The sequence below is a fragment of the Centroberyx gerrardi genome, chromosome 10 (genome assembly GCF_048128805.1).
Source record: "Centroberyx gerrardi isolate f3 chromosome 10, fCenGer3.hap1.cur.20231027, whole genome shotgun sequence".
NCBI lineage: Eukaryota > Metazoa > Chordata > Actinopteri > Beryciformes > Berycidae > Centroberyx > Centroberyx gerrardi.
The window spans coordinates 19,240,113-19,265,995 of record NC_136006.1 but is presented as its reverse complement, the minus strand read 5'-3'; the positions used below and the strand labels follow the sequence as shown (position 1 = coordinate 19,265,995).

Below are 25,883 nucleotides of genomic sequence, written 5' to 3'. Positions count from 1 at the left end.
GGCCCTCTCCACTTCCTGGTTCATTAGTGGACGCTGGGTGGCAGCCAGCCAGGCGATGTGAAACAGTCAGGCCACACAAGGTCAGAGCATGACAGTCCTAGCCTGGCTTTATCTGCTGAGATCTGCTTCAGAGGATGAATGAGAATTGTGCCTTTGTATCTATGCAGGAATATTCAACATGAGACAATAGGCAACTGTTCTCATTACTAATGAGTGGACAAGGTGAGAGCTGCAGTGAAAAGGCTGACATCTGCGGTTATTCAGCCAACAGCAGCAGAATGGGATCATTTCCCTACAAAGCATATCAAGATTATCAGGATACACAATGGGTTTCAATGGGCCTGTCACTTCGATAAGAGGTGCCATAAGTATGTGCGCGCACACTCACTCACACACACACACACACACACACTTACACCTCAAGTATTTTTTCAATGTGAGAAGACAAGATATATTCAATATCATTGTCATATTTTTCTGGATCTTTGCAGCACTAACTTCTTGTCTGATGTCTGCATATTAATGGGAGTATTTTTTTTTTTAAATGCCATTATCTTTCATATCAATGTTTGAGCTTCAGTTTACCAAAGTCTGGTCTGTGACAACACAGGAAAACAATATTGCCGCTTTAGTTTTCACAAGCAAGTTTGTTGCAAAGTTTTTTGCAAATACCTTCAATCCAGGCCATTCAGAGCCAGAGACTCCTCACCCATATGTCCAACTCTCCACTGGCATTTATGCTCCTTCCAATAGTTATTACTGAATTTCATTGATGGAAAAGAGTTTTTCATACTAAGGGGTTAAGCTGCCTGAGTATGACTGTTCAAGCCTGCTTCTTTGGGGTGTTTTAATGGATACACATTAAAGACTTCTTAGCAGCACACCACTTAAAGCCATTCTTCTAAAAACACATTTATTTCTCCCAAAGGGCAAAGGCTCATCTTTCAGCAGTATTTACATCATACAGTACAAGTTCATTATCTGTACAATTCCCTCAGGACACCCAGAAAGAAGTGAAAGTCAAACCGCAAAGTGGTCAAACCATACAGAGGATAACAAAAAACAAATGGACATGAAAAATTAGACAAAAGAGGCGAGTTTCCCTGGCACAAGATAAGCTTCACTCTAGACTAAAAAAACAAAGGCTAAGCCTGGGTCAGGGAAAGAGTCCCAACAACAATCAATGAATTAAAAAATTAAATAATGCAAGAGAGGTTATGAAATGACAAGGTTCCAGTTCACACTTGGTGTTTGTGAGCATTAACACCATTAGAGTACCATTTACGTACCATTAGACATTGTATTGTTTGTAAATGTTTATCATTTGTAAACAGAGGGAGAGGAGTTCTCTCCAGCCGTAGAGACTGAGGATGTTGAAGTGATGGGGATACCACAGGATCAGACCGCACACAGCTGTGCAGGTTTGTGATCCTCAACCTTTTATTGTGTGGTGTTTGAGGAATGTTACCATGGAATGGATGGTCCAGCCTGTCCAGCACCACGTCCCAATGACTCCTCTCTCTTCCCAGACTGGTGCTAATGACACACACACACACACACACACACATCTCAAACAAGCACATTCATCCACACACACATGCAAAAACTCTTGCTCTCTCACTCACACGACTTCAAAAGTAGAAGTCTCTCTCTCTCTCACACACACACTGCAAACAAGCCCACACATCCACGTGCATGCACAGATGTACATGCTCTTTCTCTTCTTCACACATACACAAATATACACACACACACACACACACACACACACACACACACGCAGCTTCAAATTCAGGCACACAAGAGCCTCATAAGTTTGTCTCATCCCATGTTGGGTCATTCATGCTCTTCAACACCCTCCTCACAGCCTTTTCCAGATCCTTTCTTGCTCTCTGTTCTTCTTCTAGTGATCTCTTCATCTTCTTATTGTCCTGTGGTGGAATACAATCAAATAATTAATGGTGTAGTAAAACAGATTTAAAGATGGCATCCAGTCATCTATGTGTCAACTCAAAATGAGGTGACAGTAACATCACCCAAAACAATCAAAATAGTGAGCAAGTAACAAAGTTGTTTTACGAAAAATCCCATCTTTCACACCTCTAAGTGGCTAGAGAGGCTAATGCAAGAGACAGTCACACAAAGGAGAGAACAGAAAACAACTCATTGCTTGAGACAGAAGAGATCTTTTCAAATTACTAGAATTCCAGTCAGCGAACTTTTACATTTTGCTTCATTTATTGTGTCGGATCAGATAATTAGACCAGATTTCTTTAACTGAGAGCCACATATCAGGTATAAAACACCATCATGGCCCATCAAGAAACATCTCAAACATTCACCTGTTTCAACTCCTGGACCTCGTCCCTCAGGGCGTAGACCACATCCACCAGGCTCCTTTAAGATAACAAAGAAGTTTTACTACAGAAGGCTAATGCTCACAAACTGGTGCTTTAGCTCAGAGTAGTGGCATCACTAAACCAAAAGCAGCTGGTATTCCTGTAATCATCCTGTTAGGGTTGCGACTGATATGGAACTTTTTACCTAAAAAGGGTAAAGAAGCTGGGAATCAGAGCACAGGAGAAGAGGGAGATGGAGGTTTGTTGTCTTACTTATCTTCCGCTGCACTTTGTCCGTTGCGACTGGGATCCTCCACTCTGACTTTCTCCTCACCGGGGATGATCACCTGCAGCCCTGTTTCCCTGCGCGGCCCTGTTTCAAAACAAAAGAGCGCCCATCGGTTGGTACTTTGCTTGGTCTCACCCTGCAGGAAGACGACTCAGTACCCAGTCACCTTCAGTAATGACTCATAGTTGGTGCTTCTTGATTGGAGGGATTGACAGAACCAAAGAGAGGGCATAAAACACCAGACTTGGGAGGGGTAGTGTGTTAGTCATGCACAGACTGGATATCAGAGAAGACAAGAGACAGAGGAAAGTAAAAAGAAAATGAGAGGCTGTGGAGAGATCTTGCAGAAAAGACTGATCCATTCATCCATACGCAATACAATCAACTGTATTTTTGAAATGAATGAGAACTCTCACTCTACACCATCTTCCCCAAATAAAAGCACACTCTTGATCACACCAAACACAATCAGTTCTGCAATTCTGACAAACCACCAGAATGCCAGTGTCTACCAAATGACAGATTTATTCAAAACTCATAATACAGCGTTTGGGACTCGTATACTTCAGCAGTGTAGAACAAATACTCTGAAGGCGCTGTTCGTAGATAAGACATGGTCACGTGTGAATTGAATACAGCATTAGAGCACACAGAGGACAACGTTGGTCAAAGACAGTTAGCCTCTTCACCCTGCCTGTCCCGAGTTTGACTTAGTTTGCTTCTTAAACCACAGAATACACCTGTCACAAAGTATAGCACATGACATGAGGACAGTCATATTCTTAGCGCAAATACTCAGAGAATGTCTGTTAGGATTTTTTTTTCTTGCTCCATGACAACCAGTATTTACAGAAAGGGAGACTATGTGCTCTTTATATTTGAAGTCCACCCTGACAGTATTCTGAGGTTGAATGAATAGTTCACAGAAATGATCCCGTACAATCACGGTCTCTCTTTTTTTGTTTTTTTCAATGCTCGCAGAACACTGAAGGCGAACATTTACACTACGAATGAGCATTTACTTTACAGTAACACTGAATACTTAAGTCTACCTTTAGGACTATATCATACACACTCTAGGCAGACAACAAAAAGTACAGAATTTAACAGATTTTATTCCCCCCGCCCACTGACCCATTACACGATTGTGCAAAATAATTCAAACACTTGATGTTATAGTTTCAGTGTAAACCTTGATACAGCTCAATAAAATGTAAAGAGAAATCAAATATTATTCCAGGGATCATTTTGTAATCATTTTGTAAACATTGACATACAGAATAAAATATAAATAAAAAACGAGTCTGTATACAAAATAATGAATACAATAAAGAAATCATTTCAGAAACATGTAAATAACATGGACCAATATATTCCATATGTCACTCACATAAGTGTAAGAGGAGATAGATTCTAAATGGATGCCAACCTGTGGTTTTTATACCAATATTGGAAAAATACTTCTTCATAAAAATAGTTATTAATGCGAGAGATAGCGTGGGAAGCCTCACAAGCCAGACGACACAAAGTCGTGTCTGCCTCAGGAGGCTGTAGCATAGGTGCTAGTTTGTTGTGGCGCAAGGGATGTTTGCTTGTTTTTGAGGCTACACTCACCTTGTCAAATTATCTATTTGTCAGACCCTGGCAATTGCTATACCTCTGCTAGCAGTATACATTTCTTATAGAACAAAGGCATTCAATTCGTACCACAGGACCAAATTTGACTGTAGCTCTTGGTGTACAGTTAGAACAGGAGAACATTTCCAACAAGCCAGTTTTTCAGTGTATGTGTAATTCCCTGGCTTTAAATGAATCATTTTTTTCCCTGTTGATGTGTTAACTTGAGATGCATAACAAAATGAAAAACATAACATAAATGTAACCCTGTAGACCCACTGACTGATCGCAACATTATTGGATCTAAGATTTCGAAGATCAGACTTTAATGGATTATGTTTAGGAGGCTACACATTACATAAACTTATCTAAATACATGACTTATATTCACCTTCCTCAAGTCAGTAGCTTTTATCCAGTCTGTGGACATTTGACTAGAGAGGTAACTGTGTAACAATTTCTTCTCCCTGTAGCAGCTACATCAGAGCATGGATGGTGTTTCATATTGCATTAAACTTGGAGAGGACTGTTAATGTTCTGTAGTTTCTGGTCATGTGCTGTGTTAAATTCAAATCCTGCTTTGGGCTGGCAAAATAAATACAGATCAACATTATGAAAAAAAAATAGATATAAAAAATTAACATTGGATAAAATGTTAAGAATGTCAATATTACATTTGCATGCTGCTAAATTATCTGACAGCAGGAGCATACGTATGTGCGTGCCTCTGTGTGTGCGTGTGTGTGCGTGTCCATGTGTGTGTGTGTGTGTGTGTGTGTATCTGTGCTATGTTTGAGCATACATACTTTAGAAACAGACATACTGGACAGAAGTAGTACATGGTAAATAGAATACACTCCTTCCTGAATCACATCTGAATATCAGACAGGAAAAGCTCAGTCCCCATCTCTCCCTCCCCAGATTCTCCCCCCCTCCCCACTAACCCACTCTAGCATCCCTGTACTCTCTGCTAAGAGAGTCCCCACATTTAAGGTCAAACAAGGGGAGTGGGCACATTCAAGATAAATAAACAAACATTACCAAACACTTACTGCATGACAACTACGGAAAGAGAGGAGGCACATAAAAGGGAAAGTGGTCAAGGCAACAGGGAGATACTTATTAAAACATCTTCAAACTGTCAAAAATAAATAAACCAAATAAGTTAAGAAACAAAAAAAATGAACAAATGTATAATAAAAAATAAATAACATAAATAAATAAAAAAAAAGGTCTTAATCTAGTTTCTTTCAATACACTGAAGGTTAAGAGGTAAGCACGCTGTATGTTGTGTTACAGTACAGCGCGGCAGTAAGTTCTTTGAGCAGAAGTTTAGTTTAGTTCTGGTGAGAGATGCAGCTCTTACGCGACACTGAGCCCATCCTGTAACTGTGGGTGGTCCAGATGGAGTCATAGTCAGAGTCCTCCGAAAGGTCAGAGGTCACCTCTGGCCGCGACACGCTGCTACGGCGGCCCGGAGAGTCCACGCAGGACCGGTCCACGTCGGCCAGCACGTGGTTATGCATCAGGTCAGTGCCTTGCCAGGCTGGTTGGAGCAGGACAAGTCGGGCGTGGCATACAGGGGTGTATGGAGGGTAAGGAGGGGGTGGGTGGGGGCATGTGCATGTATGGTATGGGGAGGAGGCGGTGGATGAGGGTAGGGGGAGTGACAGCATACGCAACACGTGACAACAAGTCAAATCATAAGACCAATGACAGATGCGGGATGGGACGATGGATCAAATCATAATACATGGACACAATTATAGTGCAACAAAACACAGTATGGGGAAAACCAAAAAAAAATAAAAAAATGATGAAATAAGAGAAAGAGGGGAACCAAAGTCAAGGTAAACCAGAGCAATGCCAAAGAGTGAGGAGTGGAGGAGAGACAGACAGGAGGAGAAGATACTGTTAGAAGGATCAGTTCAGAATACCAGTGTTAAAGAAAGACACTGAATAATAGAATACAGATACAGCAGCAACAAAGACAGCAAGCTCCAACGTGAATCCCTGTTCATTTGCGCGTGTACGAGTGTGATTGTGTGTTTTCTTACTGGAGTTGAGGGTCTGCCTGGTTTTGGCGCTGGTGCAGTATGCCTCGATAACTTTTAGGATCTGGGCGTCCTCCTCCAGGGCAGCCGTACCTGAAGAAGACAGGAGACAAAGGGGGAAAATTAATTAAAAATTAACTAGCTTCAAATGTCTCTGTGCCCTTTTCACTCTCTCCCTCAAACAGCTGTATTGTGTATGTGGGTGGGTAATGTATGCTTGCACAAAAAAACAGAAGATATCACATCATCTGCATATATTGACCTGAAACAAAAATTCACATTTAGGTGCATTTGAGTTCAGCTATAAACACTCAAAAACACTGGATGTAATGAGGGAAGATGTAAAACGTACTCTTCCTCAAAGCAAACTCCTCCTCAGACTGTTTCCTCTCAGGCTTGCGTTTGGGGAGGAGTTTCTTCACACTCTTAGGACTTTTACTAAGATCCTGCACAGGGAGGGCAGAGAAAAGGAGAAGATTATATGATGATTAGAAAATCTGTCGGAGAGAACACATGAAGATGTGACTGCACACAGACACGGTCCCTCACCTCCTTGTAGCAGAGGGCGGCGGAGGGCCGTAGAGGGGGCGCAGGCCGCAGGCAGCTCAGGCTCCAGGGTTTGGGGGTGTTGGGGGGCTCCAATGGGCCCCACATCATGGTGCTGTGAGAGGTTCCATGGGAAGAGGGGTGGGGCAGGGTGTGGTAGGCGGGGGCCACTGTCATGGCCCGCCCCTCAGCATGCCGGGACGGAGTCAGAGGGTGAGATGGGAGCTGTGGAAGCAGAGGATAGGGCCTATGTAATTAACTATTTCATAAAATGGATAGTTCCGGTCCTCTGTTGACTGAGTCACGTTTGAAGCTGTTATAAAATACTTCATAAACACACAAATGTAACCACATGACAATTAACTTAAAAAGTATATTATAGTATATACTGTATGTATATTTCTTAGCTACTATCAGAAATATACATAGTGTATACACCACAGTGAGACTACATCAATGGAAATCATTATCAACTGTGTGTGGGTGTGTGATCGTTAGCTCCTGACCGTGTGGCAGGGCACGGCGAGTGGCTTGTGGCTGGGTGCTGTGGCTGCGGTGTGTTTGGTCTGTCTGGTCAGGTGTTCCACCCAGTCCTGCAGGTCCTGCTGGTTGTTACAAACCACCTGCACACGCTCAAACATTGAGCCTGCAGAGACAGACACAATGCACAATGTGTTACACATAAATTAATACAGAATTAAGTAGAAAACCTTCTACATGGGCCAGGACCCTTACCGTTGAGCTCAAAGGCATTTTTATGGGCTTCACAATCTTCCAGTTTGGTCACTATCATGCTGGCCAGGGGCAGCTTCCCCTGAAGAGGGAAATCATCATCAGTATCAAGACCACAAAAAAGACCTTGTACCAGTACCAGTATATTAGAGATTAAACTCTGGAGGAAGGGTCGGAAAGGAACTTTCAATTGCGGTTGTAGGAGAAAGTGTATAGTCTGACCTGGAATATGAAGCCACTCATCCTGGGGCTAGCAGACAACATGAGGAGGACATGGGGGAAGAGCATGAGGTAACGCTCACACTTCTCCTGAGGGGAAGGAGGGGGGTGGAGAGAAACAGAGATATAAAAAAGAGAAAAGGTAGAGAGAAAGGGAGAGAGTGACCACAAGAAAATGAGAGAGCGTGAGAGAGAAAGAGACTTGTGTAATCCAATTTGCATATAACCATTCAACTCTGGCAACATTCAAATAACTTCTAAGATGCCATTTCAGACAATGCATGAAGCACCTAAAAAAGCTGAAAAACTAGACTTTATTATGTCAGACAAGTGCTGTTCAATCATAATAGAAAACAATGAGCTGTCCAAAGTGAGGTACTATTCAGCCATAATGGAGAATTGTGTGTGAGAAAGATGCCACAATCAAGAGTTCTTTCTTAAGACAGGTGCTGTGCAGTCATAATCAAGAGTTATTCAGAGTGTTGTCATAATCAAAAACACTTTCTGTCACAATGGAGGAGTCTGTCCACCGGAGATGCCACAATCAAGAGATGTGTTTGAAGAAAAGTGCTGTTCAATCACAATAGAGAACTCTAACTGTGAGTTATGTCATAATGAAGGAATCCTATGGAAGTAATATGAAAAGTCTGTCTGCAGGAAGGTGGGGCTATGCCAGACGTTTCTGACAAGGAATATGTATGACATCACACTAATGATTTCTGGGTTGATCACTTTCATTTATGCTATCTGTATTACTTAATTTATTTAATTCAGTGGTTTTCAACCACTGGGCCAAGGCATTTGTGTGCTGTGAAGAGACCTTGGGTGTGCCTTAACATGTTAAAACAGTAACTTCAAATCTATAGAAATTGCCTGTGATCATACTTTTTGTCCCTCAAAATTACTCTACTTTGATCTTTGGCCAACAGTTGTTAACATTTGGGATATATCCTCTTGCTTGATTTTCATGACCTTGATGTGATGTTTCTCAGAAATGAATAATAACTTATGCCTTGGAAGAGAGAGTTTAGCATAGATGTGCTACAGCATTAGAAACCTTATTACTCTTGTAATAAATAGCATTAATTAGTTATATTAGCAGTAATGATACTATGATTTATGCATTTTGATGTTACATTTACAGTTAAGGCACCTATCTGATTCTCTGTTTTAGGAGCTATAATAGTAAGGGCCCAACTAAGAGCAAAGTGATGTGCAGGTGGAGGAGGAGGTGGATGCTGCTTGTACCTCTGCCCCAGGACTGTGGACCATGGCCTGGCTCATGTAGAGCACAGAGCCCAGGGTCCTGATGTCATCTCCCTCCCACAGCCGGATGGACTCAGTGAGAATCTGCAGCTCCAGCTCCTTACGCTTCCGCACCTCCTGACACTGAGCCTGGCACATTGGAAACAAACAGACAACTGCTTAAAGACCTGCTACTGATTGACATAAATTAGGTCACATGCTAGTTTTGCCTGGAGAGGAAGCGTGATGTGACGTAAAGTGTGTTTGGCTTACAGACAGATTTTTGAAAGAGGCCATGCACTTCTGAATGTCTGGCCTGTCAGAATGACTCTCCTGAAAGGGAAGAAACATATGTCAGTTACTGAACGCAGAACCTAACACAACATGTTTAGACAGACGTGCACACACAGAGATACACACACACACACACACACACACACACCTCCATGTGCCTCTCCAGCTCTTTTAGTAAAGTGGGGTATTTGTCAAGCCTCATGAAGGGTTTGCTGAGGCCTGTGGTCAGTGTGAGGATCCCAGGACTGACTGCACCCCTCCCCTCCATAAACTCCCCCAATGCCTCACTACAAGAGCAGAGAGGGGGGGAGAGGGAGAGAGAGAGAGAGAGAGAGAGAGAGAGAGAAAGAGAGGGAGAGAGAGAGACTTGATTAATTCACTTTGCTTATCACCCTTCAACGGGCCTCTAAGATGCAGTTTCAGGCATACTTGTACGAAATGACAGACATAGAGGGAAGGTCTAGTACAATTTGATATGTCAGGCAAGTGCTGTTCAATCAAAATGGTAAATATGGTGTCATAGTGATATTATGACACGTTCTCTCTGCAATAAGGTGCTGTTCTGCCATCATGGAGTATTCTGTTTGAGAGTGGTGTTACGATGTCATAATGAGTTCTGTCCTAACAAAGGTACTGTTCAGTCATGATGGAGAGCTATGCTGAGAGTGAGGTCATAATCAAGAGGGAGTGTCAAGTCAGGGTTCTGTATGCATTAGTAGAGTATAAATTACAGCATGAATGCATCATCGGCTGTCATAAGCTGTAAACACTTCTCTTCCAAGAAGTAGCTCAGGTCACCCTCTCCCCACTGAATGTGATATCCCCTCTCCCATATCTTCTTCCTGTACTCACTCTAATTTGCTCTCATCCTTTTGACCTCCTTAGGGTATGTTCAATCTCAATACCTTTATGGTGTGTTCACAATATTCTGCATTCTATAGAAAAAACGCTGCCTCAACTGCACAACACAGCCAATGTTATCCCATACTGACTCTCTATGATCAGGTTAACAACTACTATCACCTATTCCACTGGCACTTTCTCCATTTTCATTCTAGTTGTCATAAACTATCTGCTGCCTGTGTAGCATTAAATAGGGATGCACCGATCCGATACTTGGTATCGGTATCGGGCCGATATTGGCCTAAAATGCTGGATCGGACATCTGTGGCAGTGAACGTTATAATCCGATCCGATCCAGAGCAATCAGTTCGAGCCCCCGGAGTAATAAACGGGCGTAGTCGCCTGCCGTAAAACATGCCTGAGTTTGCACGTGACGTGACACGAGTGAGTGAAGAAGTTGGAAAAAGAAAGCAAGCGTGCAGGCAATGTGCTGATGTAAACATGTCAGCGGTTGGGAATTATTTTAGCCCCAAAGGGACGGTAGATGGCTATGCCATTACTAGATGGCTATGCCATTACTAGCGTCCCAAAGATCTTTATCCAAATCACTTTACCAAGAACTTCATCTGGCGACGCCTTCCAAACGCCTGCACCGTAGCTCAAACTTAAATCGAGTGTCCTTGGGCTTAGTATCATGTACACGCCACCAAAAAGGTTTCAATTAAGTCTTCCGTTTTCACAAAACGAAGCTTTTTGGAGATGGGGGCTAAAGCTAATGCTACCGCGCTGATGACGCTGACACGACCTGTGCATGCGTCAGTGACTGTCAACACTGTCAGTGAACGGAGGAACAGGCTGACAGCAGAGAGAGGTGAGATGCTTCTGTTTCTGAAGAAAAACCTGCCTCTTGTCCTTAAGTGATTAAGACTAGACTAGACTTGGCACACACTGGATGTTATGCCCAGAAAAAGCCTGTGTGTAGCAGTATTTTTTCTGTCAGTTATTCACACTAAAGAAGAGAAAAAAATATGTAAGCAAAGGCTGTATAGTTGTTTCAATATTGTTTTGTAGCAGTATGCACTGGTCAGTTTATTGCTCTTTTGCACTTTTGTGAGTTTTTTTGCACTGTATCCCTATATTGCAGCAGTCTTTTATATATCCTAGGAACTGTCATTCCTATTTTGGTCTGTTCTTTTGCCCTACTGCTTTTCTTTTTTTTAAACAATAAAATTATTGTTCCCATGTTATTTACATGTTGTATGCAGCTGTGTAATTATAGAAGAAAAAAAGGGGTCAATATCAGATCGGTACTCGGTATCGGTTGATTCTCAAAATTCTGGTATCGGTATCGGATCGGCAGTGAAAAAACGGTATCGGTGCATCCCTAGCATTAAACCCTGCCTCTTCTTCCTTGTGATTGGCTGGCTCCCAAAAATGTTGTCACTTCATTTGTGCTTCCCTTACAAGTTTAACTTTTCTCAACTTTAGAAAGCACTGCACTCTTCCTAAAAAGAAGAGAGGCTTTTTTCAAAGTGGCTGCTTTCCAGTTGCCTTGTGGCCCCCCTTTACTTTAATGTAAAATAAAGGCGGAGATAGTTTGAAAAAAGTGGAACTGTATGAACACAGTGTGTGCGTGATGGTGTAAAATCTAAATGAATGTAGGTGGTAGGTCCCAGCTTACCTGTGCTGGGTGAGCACATTAACTGCAGAGGGGTGGTTGGAGCAGTAACCCACATAAAGAGCCTTCATCTGTGGCATGAGGTTGAGGAAGAAGCCGCCTACCCTTTGCTGGCTCTCCGGAAGCCTAAGAACAAAAAATGAGAGGGGCTGGTGAAAACATAGATCAAATACACCTATATAAACACTCATACACTGACAAAGAAGAACAAGAAAATAGAGTGGAACTGAGAGTATGTAGGGCTAAGTCTAATAAAAAAAAAAACGGATGATGGTTTGGTCTGTGGTATTCTGCATTGTCTCAATTCCATGTTTAACTGCTGTTTCTGCAAAACTGAAAACATTGGACCTTAACTGAAGAAAGTCTAATCACACAATGCTGTAGTACCACAGCCAAACACTAGATGTCCCCTATGCATATTATGAGACAGCGAGGATGCTGCTGCAGTAGGCCTGTATATTGGGAGGGACTTACTTGGTGCACTCCTCCAGTGATTGGACGAGCATCTGCTGGAAGGTGCTGATCTCCTCCAGGTTCCCCAGAATCAGAGCCACATCTGAACTGGTCAGTCTGGGAGAGAAAGTGTAGGAACAGAAAAACAATGAGGACAACAAGAGAAATGACACAAGGATGCTGTTGATGGCTCATCAAATTCAGTGACATGTTAACTCCTTTCAAGATTAACCAAAGTATTCAAACCAGCTTTGCTGTTTTGGAAAAGTACACAAATCTGACTGATCCAGCGTTATGTCATACAGCACTCATACAAAAATTATCCGCTTCTTCTTTGCCAACTTGATGGGTAAGTGAGTCCTACTTGTCTGTGCTCTGAAGAGATCGCAGGTAGTTGGTCAGGAGGCTCTGAAGGTCCTTGGAATACTCTGTCTCCGTTTCTAGAATATTCTGCAACACCTACAAATAAAAGAAAAAATGTTTTTAAAAAAAATACAGCTTCTGTAGATTTATAGAGGTCTTGGTATATCTCCAATTCAGGGAACTTTTTTTTATTACAGTTGCTTTCAGAGACAAGACTGTGGTTTATTTCATGAGCTATTACCACAAATTTTGAAACATACATTTCTGAAAAAAATATCACAATATTGGCTCAGCCTCCTTAATAGAATGAAAGCTACAAGTCACTGTCCACCATGGTCTATGGGCATTTAGGTATCAACTTAGCACTTTGTAGGAGTCTAAGTTGGTGTGAAGATTAAAAAGGAACAACGGGCAATTAACATCTTTTAGCTTCTATATGATTACAATAATTACTCAAGCAACCCAGAGACACCTTAAGAGTCTGTAAACAAAGCACACTCCACTCAAAAGCCACTACCTTGCATTGGAGACATGGTGTATAGCAAAAATCCCTGGACTGGGGCGTCCAGGGATTTTCCAGTGACAAAAGAAAACAACTCTTGTTTCTGCCATGCATGTAAGGGCTTATCTCTGTGGGACACCACTAAATAATATCAACACCACAGTATTTACAAGTTGTGTGAAAGACACCTTTAATAAGGCAGATACTGATATTTTTGGATCAAAGCAGCTGACAGTTGATATTTTGTGCTGATATTCAATATTTTTTAAATTTGACCATTTTCAAGCCAAAGATATCCCCAAAAATCACAAATATTCAGTGTTTTCCCCAGAATTTTATTCTCTGCTGAGAAAATCCTCAGAAATTACACTTAGACCATGGGACACTAAAACTCTTCCCTGAACATAGGAGATCAATAACAATAACAGTAACATATTCATGCATATTTATCTGATCAAAATGTCACCTTAGAATTCAGGTTAAGGCCTTCCCATTGATATCCAGTGTAATATTGTTTACACTTTAACATCAGTATCGGTAATATTGGTGTAACACTACTTTTAACAGTTACCTAGAGTCAACCATGAGTACCAAGTAAACAGATACTATCAAACTAGTTTCAATAAACAGTAGTCATCCCAGATTTTTTGGAGCGATCTGCCAAACACTGAAAGACACACCCTAGACTGTGATTGCTCCTGCAGTGACAGAATGAGACCTGCCCCAGCAGCCACAGCTCTATAAAAACAAACCACACCTGCCTTCAGCTACTACAAGACTTTGAGAAGTAGTCAGAGAACATTTTAGAAAAGAGAGGAGAGACAGTATGTCAGAGACTTGTTGAGAGAGAGAGCTGTTGGAGAAAAAAAGATGTGAGGGGCATAGAGACCACATTGTTTTTCTTGGTATGCTGTGCAGTTACTTGCAGGTAGCTCTCTGTTAAACCTGGAGCATAAACGGACATTGAATGCAAGAAGAAACAGAAACAGACACAGAGAACTAGGAAATGGTCCTTGGGAGAACTGAAGGTCAACAACATAATAAGTGATGTCTACTTTTAAAAAGAACATAGCCAGAAACATTAAACTGCAACATTAGGGAAGAGAAGGAAAGAGGGAGAGAGAGGTAAGAAGGCAAAAAAGAAAAGGCGAGACAGCTGATTTCAGATTTCTGGTGTCCTTACCAAGTTATAGTATGTCTTGCTGATTGCAGTGGTGTCAAAGCCTTTAGGTGGGCTCTTAAGGGTTCCAGACTTAGGGGACACTTGCTTGTCTGTCAGATAAAAGAAGCAAAGACATCTATTACAAATTTCTCCATCTTAAGCTTTATTGTGTGATGCATGAAAAACATTAACAATTCCTCTGCTACTATTGGAGTGGATTTTGGTTGGGTAGGATGCATGGCTTGTTTAAGTAAAGTTTTAGCTCATTTTGCTGTGCATCTGTAGTGCAGTAGTTCTCCCCAAAAGCAGTGTTAATCTCCGTGGGGCTTTAATCATTCATGCTAGCTTCCAGGGTCTCATCAGTGACAAATCAGTTTCAACCCAATTAACCCACACCACCGGTCAAAATCATTAGCCATATTTTAAAAATTGACTGTTAACCAGTGTGTTTTAGGGAAGACTTTGTTTATTTAACTGAACTTAATAAACAATTAATTGAAGTAATTATTGTTCATTGTCCATTCTTTAAAAAAATACATATGGATCTAAACAGTTGATATTAACGTCCAATTTGGATAATCAAGTATTCAACTACTCGTGTCCATCCATAGTCATCCCTCCTCTCTAATGTGATACTTTATTGATCTCAATTCCCTCCACAGGGAGGTCAGAGGTCAGGCTCAGCTACAGAACAGCACCCCTGGTGCCGGTAGGGATTCAGTGTCTTTCTCAAGGACACTTCAGCAGAGCAGATGCTTACTGACACAGGAGCTTGAACCTGGGTCCTCCCACTGAAGGGTGATCTCCCCTCTCTCAATCCCTCCCAAGCACAATCTACCCCCGCCCAAAACCATTCCCCTCACTGAAATTTCTTAAGAGCTGAACTGCTGCCCAGAGGTAGTATGGGTACCCACCACAGCCTTTGACCTCACGGACATAGTTGCTAGGGAACCAGCCAGTCTTGCCATTGAGCATTCCTTCCCACCAGCCGCCCTCCTCCTGGCGAGTCACGCCGATGATTTCCCCCTTATTGAAGGTGAGCTCATCTTCATTAGTCTGCTGGAAGTTGAAGCGCGCCTTCACCAGCAGCTGCTGTCCGCTGTTCTCTGACATGTCCTGAGAAAGGAGGCAAGGATGCCACCGAGCAGGAAAAGGAGCAAGAGGAAAAATGAGGGTAGAAACAGACATTGTGAGACCAGGACATGACGGAGAGACAAGAGCCGTAAAGTGGAAGAGATGTGCAGTCAATAGGAAGACAAGAATCAATAGGAAGGGTTTCATTTTCAAATGCATTAGGCTTCATCCATTTTGTGAAAATAATTGTTGCCTGACATTCATTACTCATTATTTCTATCCCTCAGAGATGTTACTATTTTGCAAGCAAAAGCCTGAGAAACATCTGTACTATTTTACAATGAGTTTTGCTGTGATGCCAAGAATCCTTTTGTACGAGTAGATGACACATTTCACAGATCGCAGACATCTCATTTTAGGAAGTAACTCTTCACGTATTCTTCAGTGACTGTAATCCTGACTATACTGCAGACATTTGCGTACGCTGAATTGTTGTGCTGCTGTAATGCTGAGCGTGAGCCTTACCAGACTGCGGAACTGGTTTTGCAGCAGCTTGGAGGATCTGCCCAGTGAGGACTGGGAGGACAGCGACTCAAAGGACTTGATGCGGTGGGCTGAAGAGTGGCGCGCACACACAGAATCACTACCCACACCGATATCTGGACAGAGAGGGCAGAATATAAACACACCAAGGCTGACACCCGCAGTCACTGCCCACACACCCGTGATTGCCCCTCACACACATTGCACATATTTTGACTCACCTGCAGTTACTTTGTTCAGAGCCACCAGACTGCTCAGCACCTTTGAGAAGTTCAGTCCCAGCAGCAGGTCACTGGCCTCGAACGGCTGAGGGACAGAGAGAGAGAGAGAGAGACAGAAAGAGGGAGGACATCAGCGTGTGTGCCAAAAAGTCATTGGCAAGCGCATTTCCCCTGTAAAAATCATTACTAATTCCACAGTGGAGCAGGGCTGTGTCATCACTTGGCCATAATGCCAGCGCGGAGCAGCCAATCGATAACTCTTGTTATCTTGACTGAAGCCGTGGGCGAAACACACTGATAGATCAACAGACACACAGATCTGTGGATGGTACTGAAGCAGCAGCTATAAACAGACTACTGGCTTGAAATATGTGTATCACAAAAGCCACTGACTGTAGCGGATGCTGAGGTCCCCCATCTATCTGATGAGCACCAAGAGCAGTAACTGTGGTAAATGTATGTGGTATGCCAGCCTGACTTTCAGTGGCCTGTTAGTTAATATGAATGGCAGCGATTATAACTCCGTTGATGACTGTAGTTGTCTTCTTTCTCTTCACGTATAACGGCTTCACTGATTGGTTACTCTCGGTCCAGTGCTATTGAGGGTGAGCGACTGTGAGATATGAGTCCCTTTCATCTTCCGCTCTGATTACAGATATGCCCTGGGGATATATGGGCATGTGTGTGTTCGCAAGAGTGTGTGTGTACATGGGATGTCCTGGTTCCAAAGAAACAGTCCAGTGCTATATCCCTCCAGGACTCCTTGAAGCCAGACTGTCCTTGGTGAGCATTCATGTGAAAGCATCCTCTTTCTCGCCACTCTGTACTGTCACTGGGACTCAGACTATTACTAAGCCCAAAGGATAGGTGCACTCTACTTTCTTCCTTCCTCATCTCCTTCACTCACTGCAAAATTTGAGCTCTTCTACCACCCTTGAAGTCATCCTAACAGGTTCTCCATTAGAAGCAAATTATTCAACTTCACGGTGAAACATGATGAATGATGTGACATTAAACATTCATGAGAGCAGATAATGAAAATGGCCAAGATACCAAGCTGAGACATGTCTGCTAGGCTTCAGCATCACAGTCAGGTAATGATCCCTCAGAGCTGACTGACACAATAACACAACACCTCCAGTGACTCAGCAAGCTGCAACAAGATGGCACACTGCTACAACACTTATCATGAATGAGGAAATTAGTGTTTACAGGTGCAGAGTATTCCAAGTACTTGCTCATATGGCCATATTCAGAATGACATGCGTACACTATATGCATCTTCTTATTACGATCGCAAATATCCCTGTATACATGAATAAACAGGATACTCTTCAATATTACCATGGACACAGAACTTACATACCAACAGCAAGATGGGATAAAGTGTTTACATGTGTCAGTGTCCCAGTTAATATTAAGTTCTCCCAGCATTCAACCAGAGGGGTCGTGGGAACCCTGAGGATCACTTCCTGTGGTCAAAGACATTAGGGGTCAAGGGTCAGTAAAAACAGCTGCCTGTCTAACCTGGGCCTGAGTGTCTAAGCTGGAGGAAGTATCCAAATTCAGATCTGAAAGTGAACGATCCTGACAAATCATCCCAGCTAGACATGCAACGCAGCGAGACATGCAACGCAGCAAGACTAGGTTGTGATCAGCCAAACATCCGGCTTACACACGTTAAAAAGAGGCAGGTCAGCACTGCGAAGGCGCTCTCTGCCTGTCCGTCTGCCTCTTTTCATATAAGCAGGCCCACTGCTCTAATCTGCAGCCCCAGCTACCTGGGGTCAGAGCCAGCAGTGCTTTGGGCTCTGGAGAAGATCCATCACTGCCATGCTCTACAGATGGTGAGCGGGAGGACTGCCATGTCCCAAACTACTGTAATCCTGCTCTGTCCGGTTCACTCATAGAATCATACATTTGCACACGCTCTCTCACACGCAAGCTTAGGGGAAGACGAGGAAATGGTGACAGTATTAATACTGCTGTCTGAAGTATCTCCTCCAGTTCAGACACGGGCCATCACCACATAAAGGAGTGATTATGGTGGGGACACGCTCATACCAAAGAGAGAGAGGGGGAGGGGGGGTACACAGTGAAAGAAGAGGGAGGTCAATAATAGAATGTACAGATTTGGAATATTTGGTATCAACAACCCTGCCAATTATTGCTCAACACCGTTGCCAAAGCACATCTCTGGTGAGCCAAAACAAACTGAATCCTTTTCCAATAAAATCACAAAAAGGTAGGAGTCTTTTGGTGCCCTGGCATTTCAGCTGCATATAACTAATAAAAGGCATGATTCATGCCCTCAATATGACAGCGCACCCTCTCACCCCATCTCCACCTCTTCTTCAATGACTGGAGTCTCAGCAGGGAAAGTCAATGCTGAGGAACACTGAGCTTTATTGTCAGATTGGGTTGGTTCAATGACCCCTCTATGTGCTGACCAGCACGTAGCCTTAAATAGTGTGCTGTCCTCAATTTGCTTAAGATAGTGGATGTATTCTCACAGTCCTAACTACAACGTAGCCACAGACTTCTAGGGCTTGCAAGGGTGGGGTACTTGATCTAGAGACATGTTTATACCTCACACCTTATAATAAGGCTGTAATTACAATGTGTCCAGTTTACACTAGCTGTTGTTTTACCAATATTTTACAAATTACTGGTGCAGCTAAGAACAATATATGCCCATGCATAAAACTATAGCTTAGATGTAAGTAGCTCTAGCTAGATGGTGATATGCTTGTTTAGAGCTACTTACTGTCTAGAGCTACTTACATCTAAGCTACAGTTTTATGCATGGATGTATTTTGTTCTTAGCTGCACCAGTAATTTGTTCTAAACAGAATACAAAACAACGGCTAGTGTAAACTGGAGGTGACAATATAATGCCACGCACTAGCCTAGAGGACAAAGCTTTGCATTAATTATAAAGCATAAACGTAAGCTACATAAAGGCTATGGTGCTTCCAAACATGTAAATCAGCCCTATTGGGAAATGTGCCTGGCTGAGCTACAACAGTTTAATCAATAGATATTCTTTAAGGTAGCCAAAATGTTACTTTGTATCGCCTATTGACAATATGCCACTGCAGCACTGGACAAACGAGGCTCTCTCAGCCGGGCGATGGGTGATTGTTCTCGGCTCGCAGTTCACACTCCTCCCACTGTCAGGGCTCCGTCCGTCCGCTCCGTGCCCCCATTGTTTATTGTATCAGTGTCTCTACTCAAACATGTAACACAAACTCTACACTTCCCAACGTATTTGTCTGAAATGCGCATGTGTTTGATAAAAACGCCTAAGAAGTTAAACATTCGGCACTTACCTCGACGCGAAACGATGTGCAGCCCTTGAGAAACTCCTTTATGTTGCTCAAGCACTCGCCGTCGTTTTTCGGCTCCTGGTAAATCTGAAAGACGGAAACGCTGGTTAGAGATACACTTCCAATTTATGCTATGGGTCTCTTTTGCTTTTCAGAGTATGGTTAACTGCTTGTTATTTAGGCCTAAAAGTATCTTCTTTGCGACACGCATAGCCTACTACATTCTCTGTTTGCATGGGCTTGCCACACTAGGAGGCAGAACACAAATCCCCAGCAGGGAAGTGGACGAGGCTGTGGTATTGGATCGAGGGAAATGACGTTGACAAATAGGGATCCCCACTGATGTTGTTTTTAGCCTATAGGTTAACTGTTGTTTTTCTAGAAACCTCTCACAATAAAGTGGACAATAGCAGAAATATGAAGGCAAGAATACAGTCAACTAGCTAACTGGAGTGCTGAGATTGCGGTTATAGGCCCTAGATTTGCAAGAAAAAAAGACAATCTCATTAACCTCCACTGACTGTCATCTACACTATCTTGACTCAGCAATCTTAATTGTGATAAGTCCAGCTTGACCTAAACCACATCCACTGCTTTCAAATAGGTGATCTTAATAATGTATGCCAAAAACATTGAAGTGTTAATGCTTTGCAGGACATTGTGGCCATAGTCCTTCAAAGCTGCAGTATCATTTCTGATCAAGGAGGATTGCCTTTAGCTAACTGATAGATGCTTGTTTCCTGCACAAAGGGCACACATTTGAACCTGGTTTGTTATAGTAGTAGCCTACAGTAATTACAAAGGGATTTGATGACAGTATTGTAGCTTTATGCTTAGCCTACTTGTGACATTTCACATCCTCTCACGCCATTTGGATACAGAAAATGATAATTTCTAGAGTAAATACACATTGGTAGCACATTTGCATGCTACCTGCAGCTGCCAAATAAGTGATTAATGCTACCATTGTTTGTTTGACAGAGTTTTACCATATGGCCCTGAAGCTGCCAAGTTCTGGGAAATCTCATCTCATCATTTATATGCACAGAAAAAAAATATTAAATCTTCCCAAAAACAAGATGGCAGCAAATGTAATATAATTTAGATCAGCAGATCTGCATTAGGCTATACTGGCTGATTTTGTCACACTGTTTTGGATTGCACCCATCAACATAAGGAACCAATCTCCCACTTGTTTTCCCTCACTTAAACATGCTCAGAGAAGATCTAGAAATATTTTAGAGACGCTATTTACACTGTCAATCAACCCACATCAATGCTCTCCCATGTACAAAAAGGTGAAAAATCACTTGGTCTGGTGAAATCAAAGATCACAAAATAAAATGACAATCATATCTAAATCAGGCAAACTGATGAAACTGTCTGCAGTGCAATACAATGCATGGTGTCTAGTCTGTATGTCAAGCTTCTGAAAGTGGATCATGCAGCCCCAAGCAGAACGCCTCTGTTTTCAAGAAACATTGCCTCCTTTAGGAGAGTGTCTAAACTGACTGAGGCTATACGTTGACAGACAACAAATCCTGCGCTGTTTCTTTAAATGGGGAGAGGGTCCATCTATGTCTGTGCGCCTTTGCAGTCAATGGCGGCCCACTCTTATGGTCTGTGTATAGATAGCCAGACATCCTCGGTTGATTGTACAGTGTAGCCTACGGTGTGTACCAAATACACACACACACACACACACACACACACAAGCCACATCGTCCTAGATTAAAGAGGAATTTAATACCGTGTGATAAGGGCTTCAAATGTCATAACGCATCCCTATTAGACCTAGGATAAGTCTACATATAGGCTAGCTTAGACCTGCAGTAAAAAACACTGAAAACGGGGCCTCCATTATTGAAACCATATAGCCTACTACTGCGTCCTATCGGGTCCTGATCATTTCTGATCAATTCATCTTTTTTTCTTTTGCTGTGATGTTGCCTATTTGCTGGCAAATCAATACGCACTGGAAACAACAACGGCCTTTCTGTTTCACACGCGTAGTGTACTGACATATGTGCAACCATTTGGTGCTGTTTTCCGAGACAATAACCCGGGCTGCCGTGACCTACAAAAGAAATCTCCTCATGGACCACTGGGCAGAGAGAGAAGCCAGACAACAAACCGCGTCGGTGTCACGGTTCTCGGCGGCACGGACGCGCCGACGGGGCGGGCGGTTAATGCGGAGGACAGCGGTGCTGTTGCCCTTACTTTCTCCGTGGAGCCCGGGCTGAGCCGCTCCAGCAATCTACACAAGACCACCCCATCTTTGAGGGAGGTCTGCAGAAATGCTTCAGGATCCGAGATGGTCTTCTTCGGCGATTCCAGCACCCCGAGCGTAATCAACCATGTAACCGTCTGTTCCGCCGAATTCATGGCCAGTCACAACAGATCCTATCCAACGAAGCGGCGGTGTTTGTGTATTTAAATAGCTGCTGCCCCGGTTACACCGTCATCTGTGCGTTAAAACAAAAACATAATTAATCCAGAAGGATGCCTGAGATCTCGGAGAGAGAGAAAGAGGCTACGGAGAAAGATCCCTCCTTCCTTCTCCCTCGGGTGGATGCGGATGACGCCTGGCTTGTGGAAATTCAGCGGGTCTGGTTTCCTCTCTTGTGTGGTGTGTTTTTTTCTCCTCCAACCTGGCAAGCTGTCAAGTGCGGTTCGCTGTGATGCGTTGAGGCAGTGGACTGCATACATGCGCATCGCAGCCGCCAGCCACTCATCTACTGGATGACATCACACAACAGGGACAAGCCAGTCCAACCAGTTGTTGGGGCACTTCAGCATTTGTCATGAATAGGCTTTCTCTGGGTGGCTTTGCATATCCTGCTCTGTTATCCGTTTATTATACCCACGCCATAGACTATCTGTTGTTATTGGTGCTATCTACCTACTGTGATGATTTAGATAAGCCTCAATAGGCCTACATGCGTTTTAAAGGGGGAGGCACTGGAATGAAGTGCAAACAAGTCAGCTACCTGTGCACTAGCCTCACTAATGCTACTGCCTTTAAAGTTTGGGCTATTTTTTAATATATAAATTTGCAGTCATATTAGTCAAGAGCAATCAGGAAATTTCATATACACAGTTGTTAGCACTGATGGTCTGATTTAACCAGAATGAGCCTGAACCTCACTGAAACTCCAACACCACAGTTACATCTCATGGGATAGATCTACCTTAAGATAGCACTCTCCTATCATATCATATCATATCATATCATATAATATCTCATAACATATACATATATCATAACACCATAACATATCATAGCATATCATAACACGTCATATCATATCATGTCATGTCATATCATATATCATAACATATATCATATATCATAACACCATAACATATCATAGCATATCATAACACGTCATATCATATCATGTCATGTCATATCATATCATGTCATGTATCAATCACACACCTTAGCAGACAAGCTTGCCATGCATTGACACTTGGAACTGGCTGTTGCAGAGTAGAACTTCACTTCTCACTGTGGCCATAGGGTGGGGCTCTGTGCACACTGTATCTACTGTAAATGTTTTCGAACCCAGCACCCCACATGAAACCAAACAAGCTACTTCCACCTCATCCGGCACTGTATGGATGCTGCCACTGTCAGGGTCATATGATATCTGCAGGTGGCCCACAGCTGCACGCAATCGGAGGGAAATGCTAAGTCAGCGAGCAGCCGGTTACCTCACACTAATAACCCCTATCGCCTATCGAGTGATGATTGCTAAGCATGTAATCCAGTCCAATCCATTTACCAGTTAACAGAAGCCTATGATTACAAAGGTAAGGAGGCCTAATTCTGCTTTCTCATAGAAAACTTGATGCTTAATCTGCTATTTATACGCTAGATCATGGTCTGCAGAACTCTCCTCAATTACATATGTTTAAGATGCTAACATACACTACCAGTCAAAAGTTTGGACATATGCATTTTTCTTTATTTTTACTATTTTTCACATTTTAGAATAACCGTAAAGACATCAAAACTATGAAATATCACAAATGGAATTATGCAGTAACCAAAAAAGTGTATTATTTTTGTATCTTATATTGTAGATTCTTTAAAGCAGCCACCCTTTACCTTGATGGAAAGGCAAAGGCTTTGGAAAGAAATTCATACATAGGCATCAACTTCACTATTTATATTTGTCTAAAAAAAAATTTTCAAGCATTTATGCATAAGCCTTTAGATCAAAATGGCTTTAAGAGAATGAAAAATATTGTACATTCAATCAGGTGGGTCCAAGCTTTTGACTGGTAGTGTATATGCAGTATATGTTTGCATGGAGCCTACAGTTAGGGTCTGAAGAAGAAGCAAAGGGAAAATTGTGTCCCTTTCCCTCTCTACCTGGAGGAATCTGGAATACCCATAGGATCTCCATGGTTACCAAAGCAAGCTGCAGGGACAGACAAGGTAGCTTAGGCCTACTCTTTCTCTCCCAACACCTCTCTCTCTCTCTCCCTCTCTTTTGCTCTGTGCGTGTTGTGTGTGTGAGGGTGCGTGTTGTCAGGAAGGCTGACCCCTGAGGCCAGCCGTGTCTAAACAGGCAGTGTCGAGGGATACCTTAGTGCCTTTGAGGTCCTGTCGCCATGGGTCTGTTACCAAGGGTGCTACTGTGGGGCTGTGGAGACCGGCCCCAGGCATTTCATTTCCCTCCATTCCCACTTCATCCCTATATTTACACTCTCTCATGTCTTCCCACAAAAATAAACTGTTGTTTTTCTAAAAAAACAGAGACAGAGAAAGATTCGTGTAGATCCTACACAGAACAGAAAGGATAGAGAGAGAAATGGGAAAGAGGTAGTATCAGAGAAAGTTGATGCAGATATAGAGAGGCAGAGAGAAAAAGTAGGATGAATAGAGTGAGACATTCAGGAAAGACAAGGTGGAGAAAGATGTGAGGGGCAGAGAGCCTCTGTAACATCTGGATCACCTGCTGTGGGCAAATCTGGTCAAGAGGAAGGAGCAGACTTCCGACCACATAAATCTGAGTTATTAACATGTCACGCCCTGAAACACCATACAGACTGTTAACAATGACCCTGTCAGTGTACGTGCATGTGTGTGTGTGTGTTTATATGCCTAAGCACAAGTAGATAAAGAAGTGTTCCTTTCCACATCTTCATTGGTGCATGAAGACAGAGAACAGGGTAAGTATTCAGGCTTTAGGGTGACACATCCCTCCACGTCTCTCCTCAGCTAGAGGGTGATATGTAAAGCAGAATTTATTGATTTTTATCACTATTTTATGACCAACTTTCTCATGATTTATCATGATTCACAGAAGTGCCTGTGTTGGGCAGCGTTTTGCGTAGGAGGAAAAGATAATAATTTAATAACTGATAATATATTCCTCTACTTCACCCAGTTAGAAGCAGAAGAGTTCTGCAATCATTTTGCAGATACAGAAGTGGGACATTTTGCCCATTAGGGCTTCATCAGTGTCAAAGAAAGACAATTGGCAGGTAACCCTCAAATGACCTGCCCACTCAAGAAGTTGTTTGCATGTATTGGTGTGTACTGTATAAGACATTCAATTATCTATGGATTTTCTTTTTTGTGAATTTCCTTCAATTCCTAGTTGGCATTTATTGACACTGAATAAGCCCTAATGGGCAACATGTTGCCCATGCTAGATCTGAATTGTTATTTGCCAAATGATTGTGGGCCTCTTCTGCATCTAACTATTTGAGTTCATTGAGTCAATGCACGACTAAAAAAAGACTAACAAACTGAACTGCACAGGGCAACCCAACTTCCCTTTGAAACACGGAAACACACAGACCACAGACACGCATGCATGCACACACACACACACACACACACACATACAGTGCATAAACTAACTAAGCTCAGAAGAATCAATTACTGCCATAGAGTTCAGTCAAATTAACTGGAGCCAAAAAGGAAAGGGAGTCACAAAACCTCTGATTAACTGCATGTGTCTACACTCCACTGATCTCTCTCGTACTTCCTCCTCTCCTATTCTTCGTCTCCATCTCTCCTACCCTCGCTATCTATTTTCTGTCTCTTTACCTTCTGTCTCACTAGGAACTTGCAGTGTGAGGCGCGTTATCATTCCAGTAAAGCTTAATTAGCTTTATCTGTCATTTCAGAATGTATGGATTTAAGACTTTTTCTTTCAGGCACAAACGTATGAAACTGCACCTGGATGCAGGCATACGCATAAACACTGAGTCCACCTTTTGTCCACATCCCCCTTCCAGTGTGTTATATGAGGTTCCACATCTGGACCACTGGGTACACACAGAGGCCAAACAGTCTCACACCACCATCCGGGGCCGCCCCTGTGTTCAGTCTTTGACAGGTGTCATAGGCAAATTAG

At 42.7% G+C, this 25,883-nt stretch overlaps 1 protein-coding gene across 2 annotated transcripts; it reads right to left on the bottom strand.

The window, feature by feature from the left end:
* Positions 1-900: 900 nt before the first annotated feature.
* Positions 901-22,067, bottom strand: arhgef7a (Rho guanine nucleotide exchange factor (GEF) 7a). 2 transcript variants are annotated; one of them, XM_071919197.2, is made up of 21 exons: positions 21,724-22,067; positions 19,507-19,590; positions 16,175-16,259; positions 15,936-16,069; positions 15,251-15,452; positions 14,358-14,446; positions 12,674-12,768; positions 12,331-12,426; positions 11,860-11,982; positions 9,484-9,622; positions 9,315-9,374; positions 9,045-9,191; positions 7,800-7,886; positions 7,581-7,659; positions 7,352-7,491; positions 6,849-7,070; positions 6,652-6,745; positions 6,303-6,392; positions 2,613-2,712; positions 2,343-2,397; positions 901-1,931 (listed from the first exon to the last, which is right to left on the bottom strand). In XM_071919197.2, exons 1-21 carry the CDS (start codon positions 21,886-21,888, stop codon positions 1,809-1,811), a joined length of 2,409 nt encoding a protein of 802 aa, XP_071775298.1. In that variant the 5' UTR covers positions 21,889-22,067; the 3' UTR covers positions 901-1,808. The 2 variants fall into 2 exon arrangements, with proteins under 2 accessions (XP_071775298.1, XP_078142037.1); XM_078285911.1 differs by having other exon boundaries at positions 7,800-7,883.
* Positions 22,068-25,883: the final 3,816 nt, after the last annotated feature.

What these genes read in the sequence shown, in the direction of transcription:
- arhgef7a (XM_071919197.2), bottom strand. Translation starts at nt 21,888, where the DNA reads ATGAATTCGGCGGAACAGACGGTTACATGGTTGATTACGCTCGGGGTG. An exon ending in CCTCTTTCAAAAATCTGTCT is followed by an intron (nt 9,192 to 9,314) that starts GTAAGCCAAACA and finishes CCAATGTGCCAG; the next exon opens with GCTCAGTGTCAGGAGGTGCG. An exon ending in CCGCCCTCTGCTACAAGGAG is followed by an intron (nt 6,746 to 6,848) that starts GTGAGGGACCGT and finishes CTCCCTGTGCAG; the next exon opens with GATCTTAGTAAAAGTCCTAA.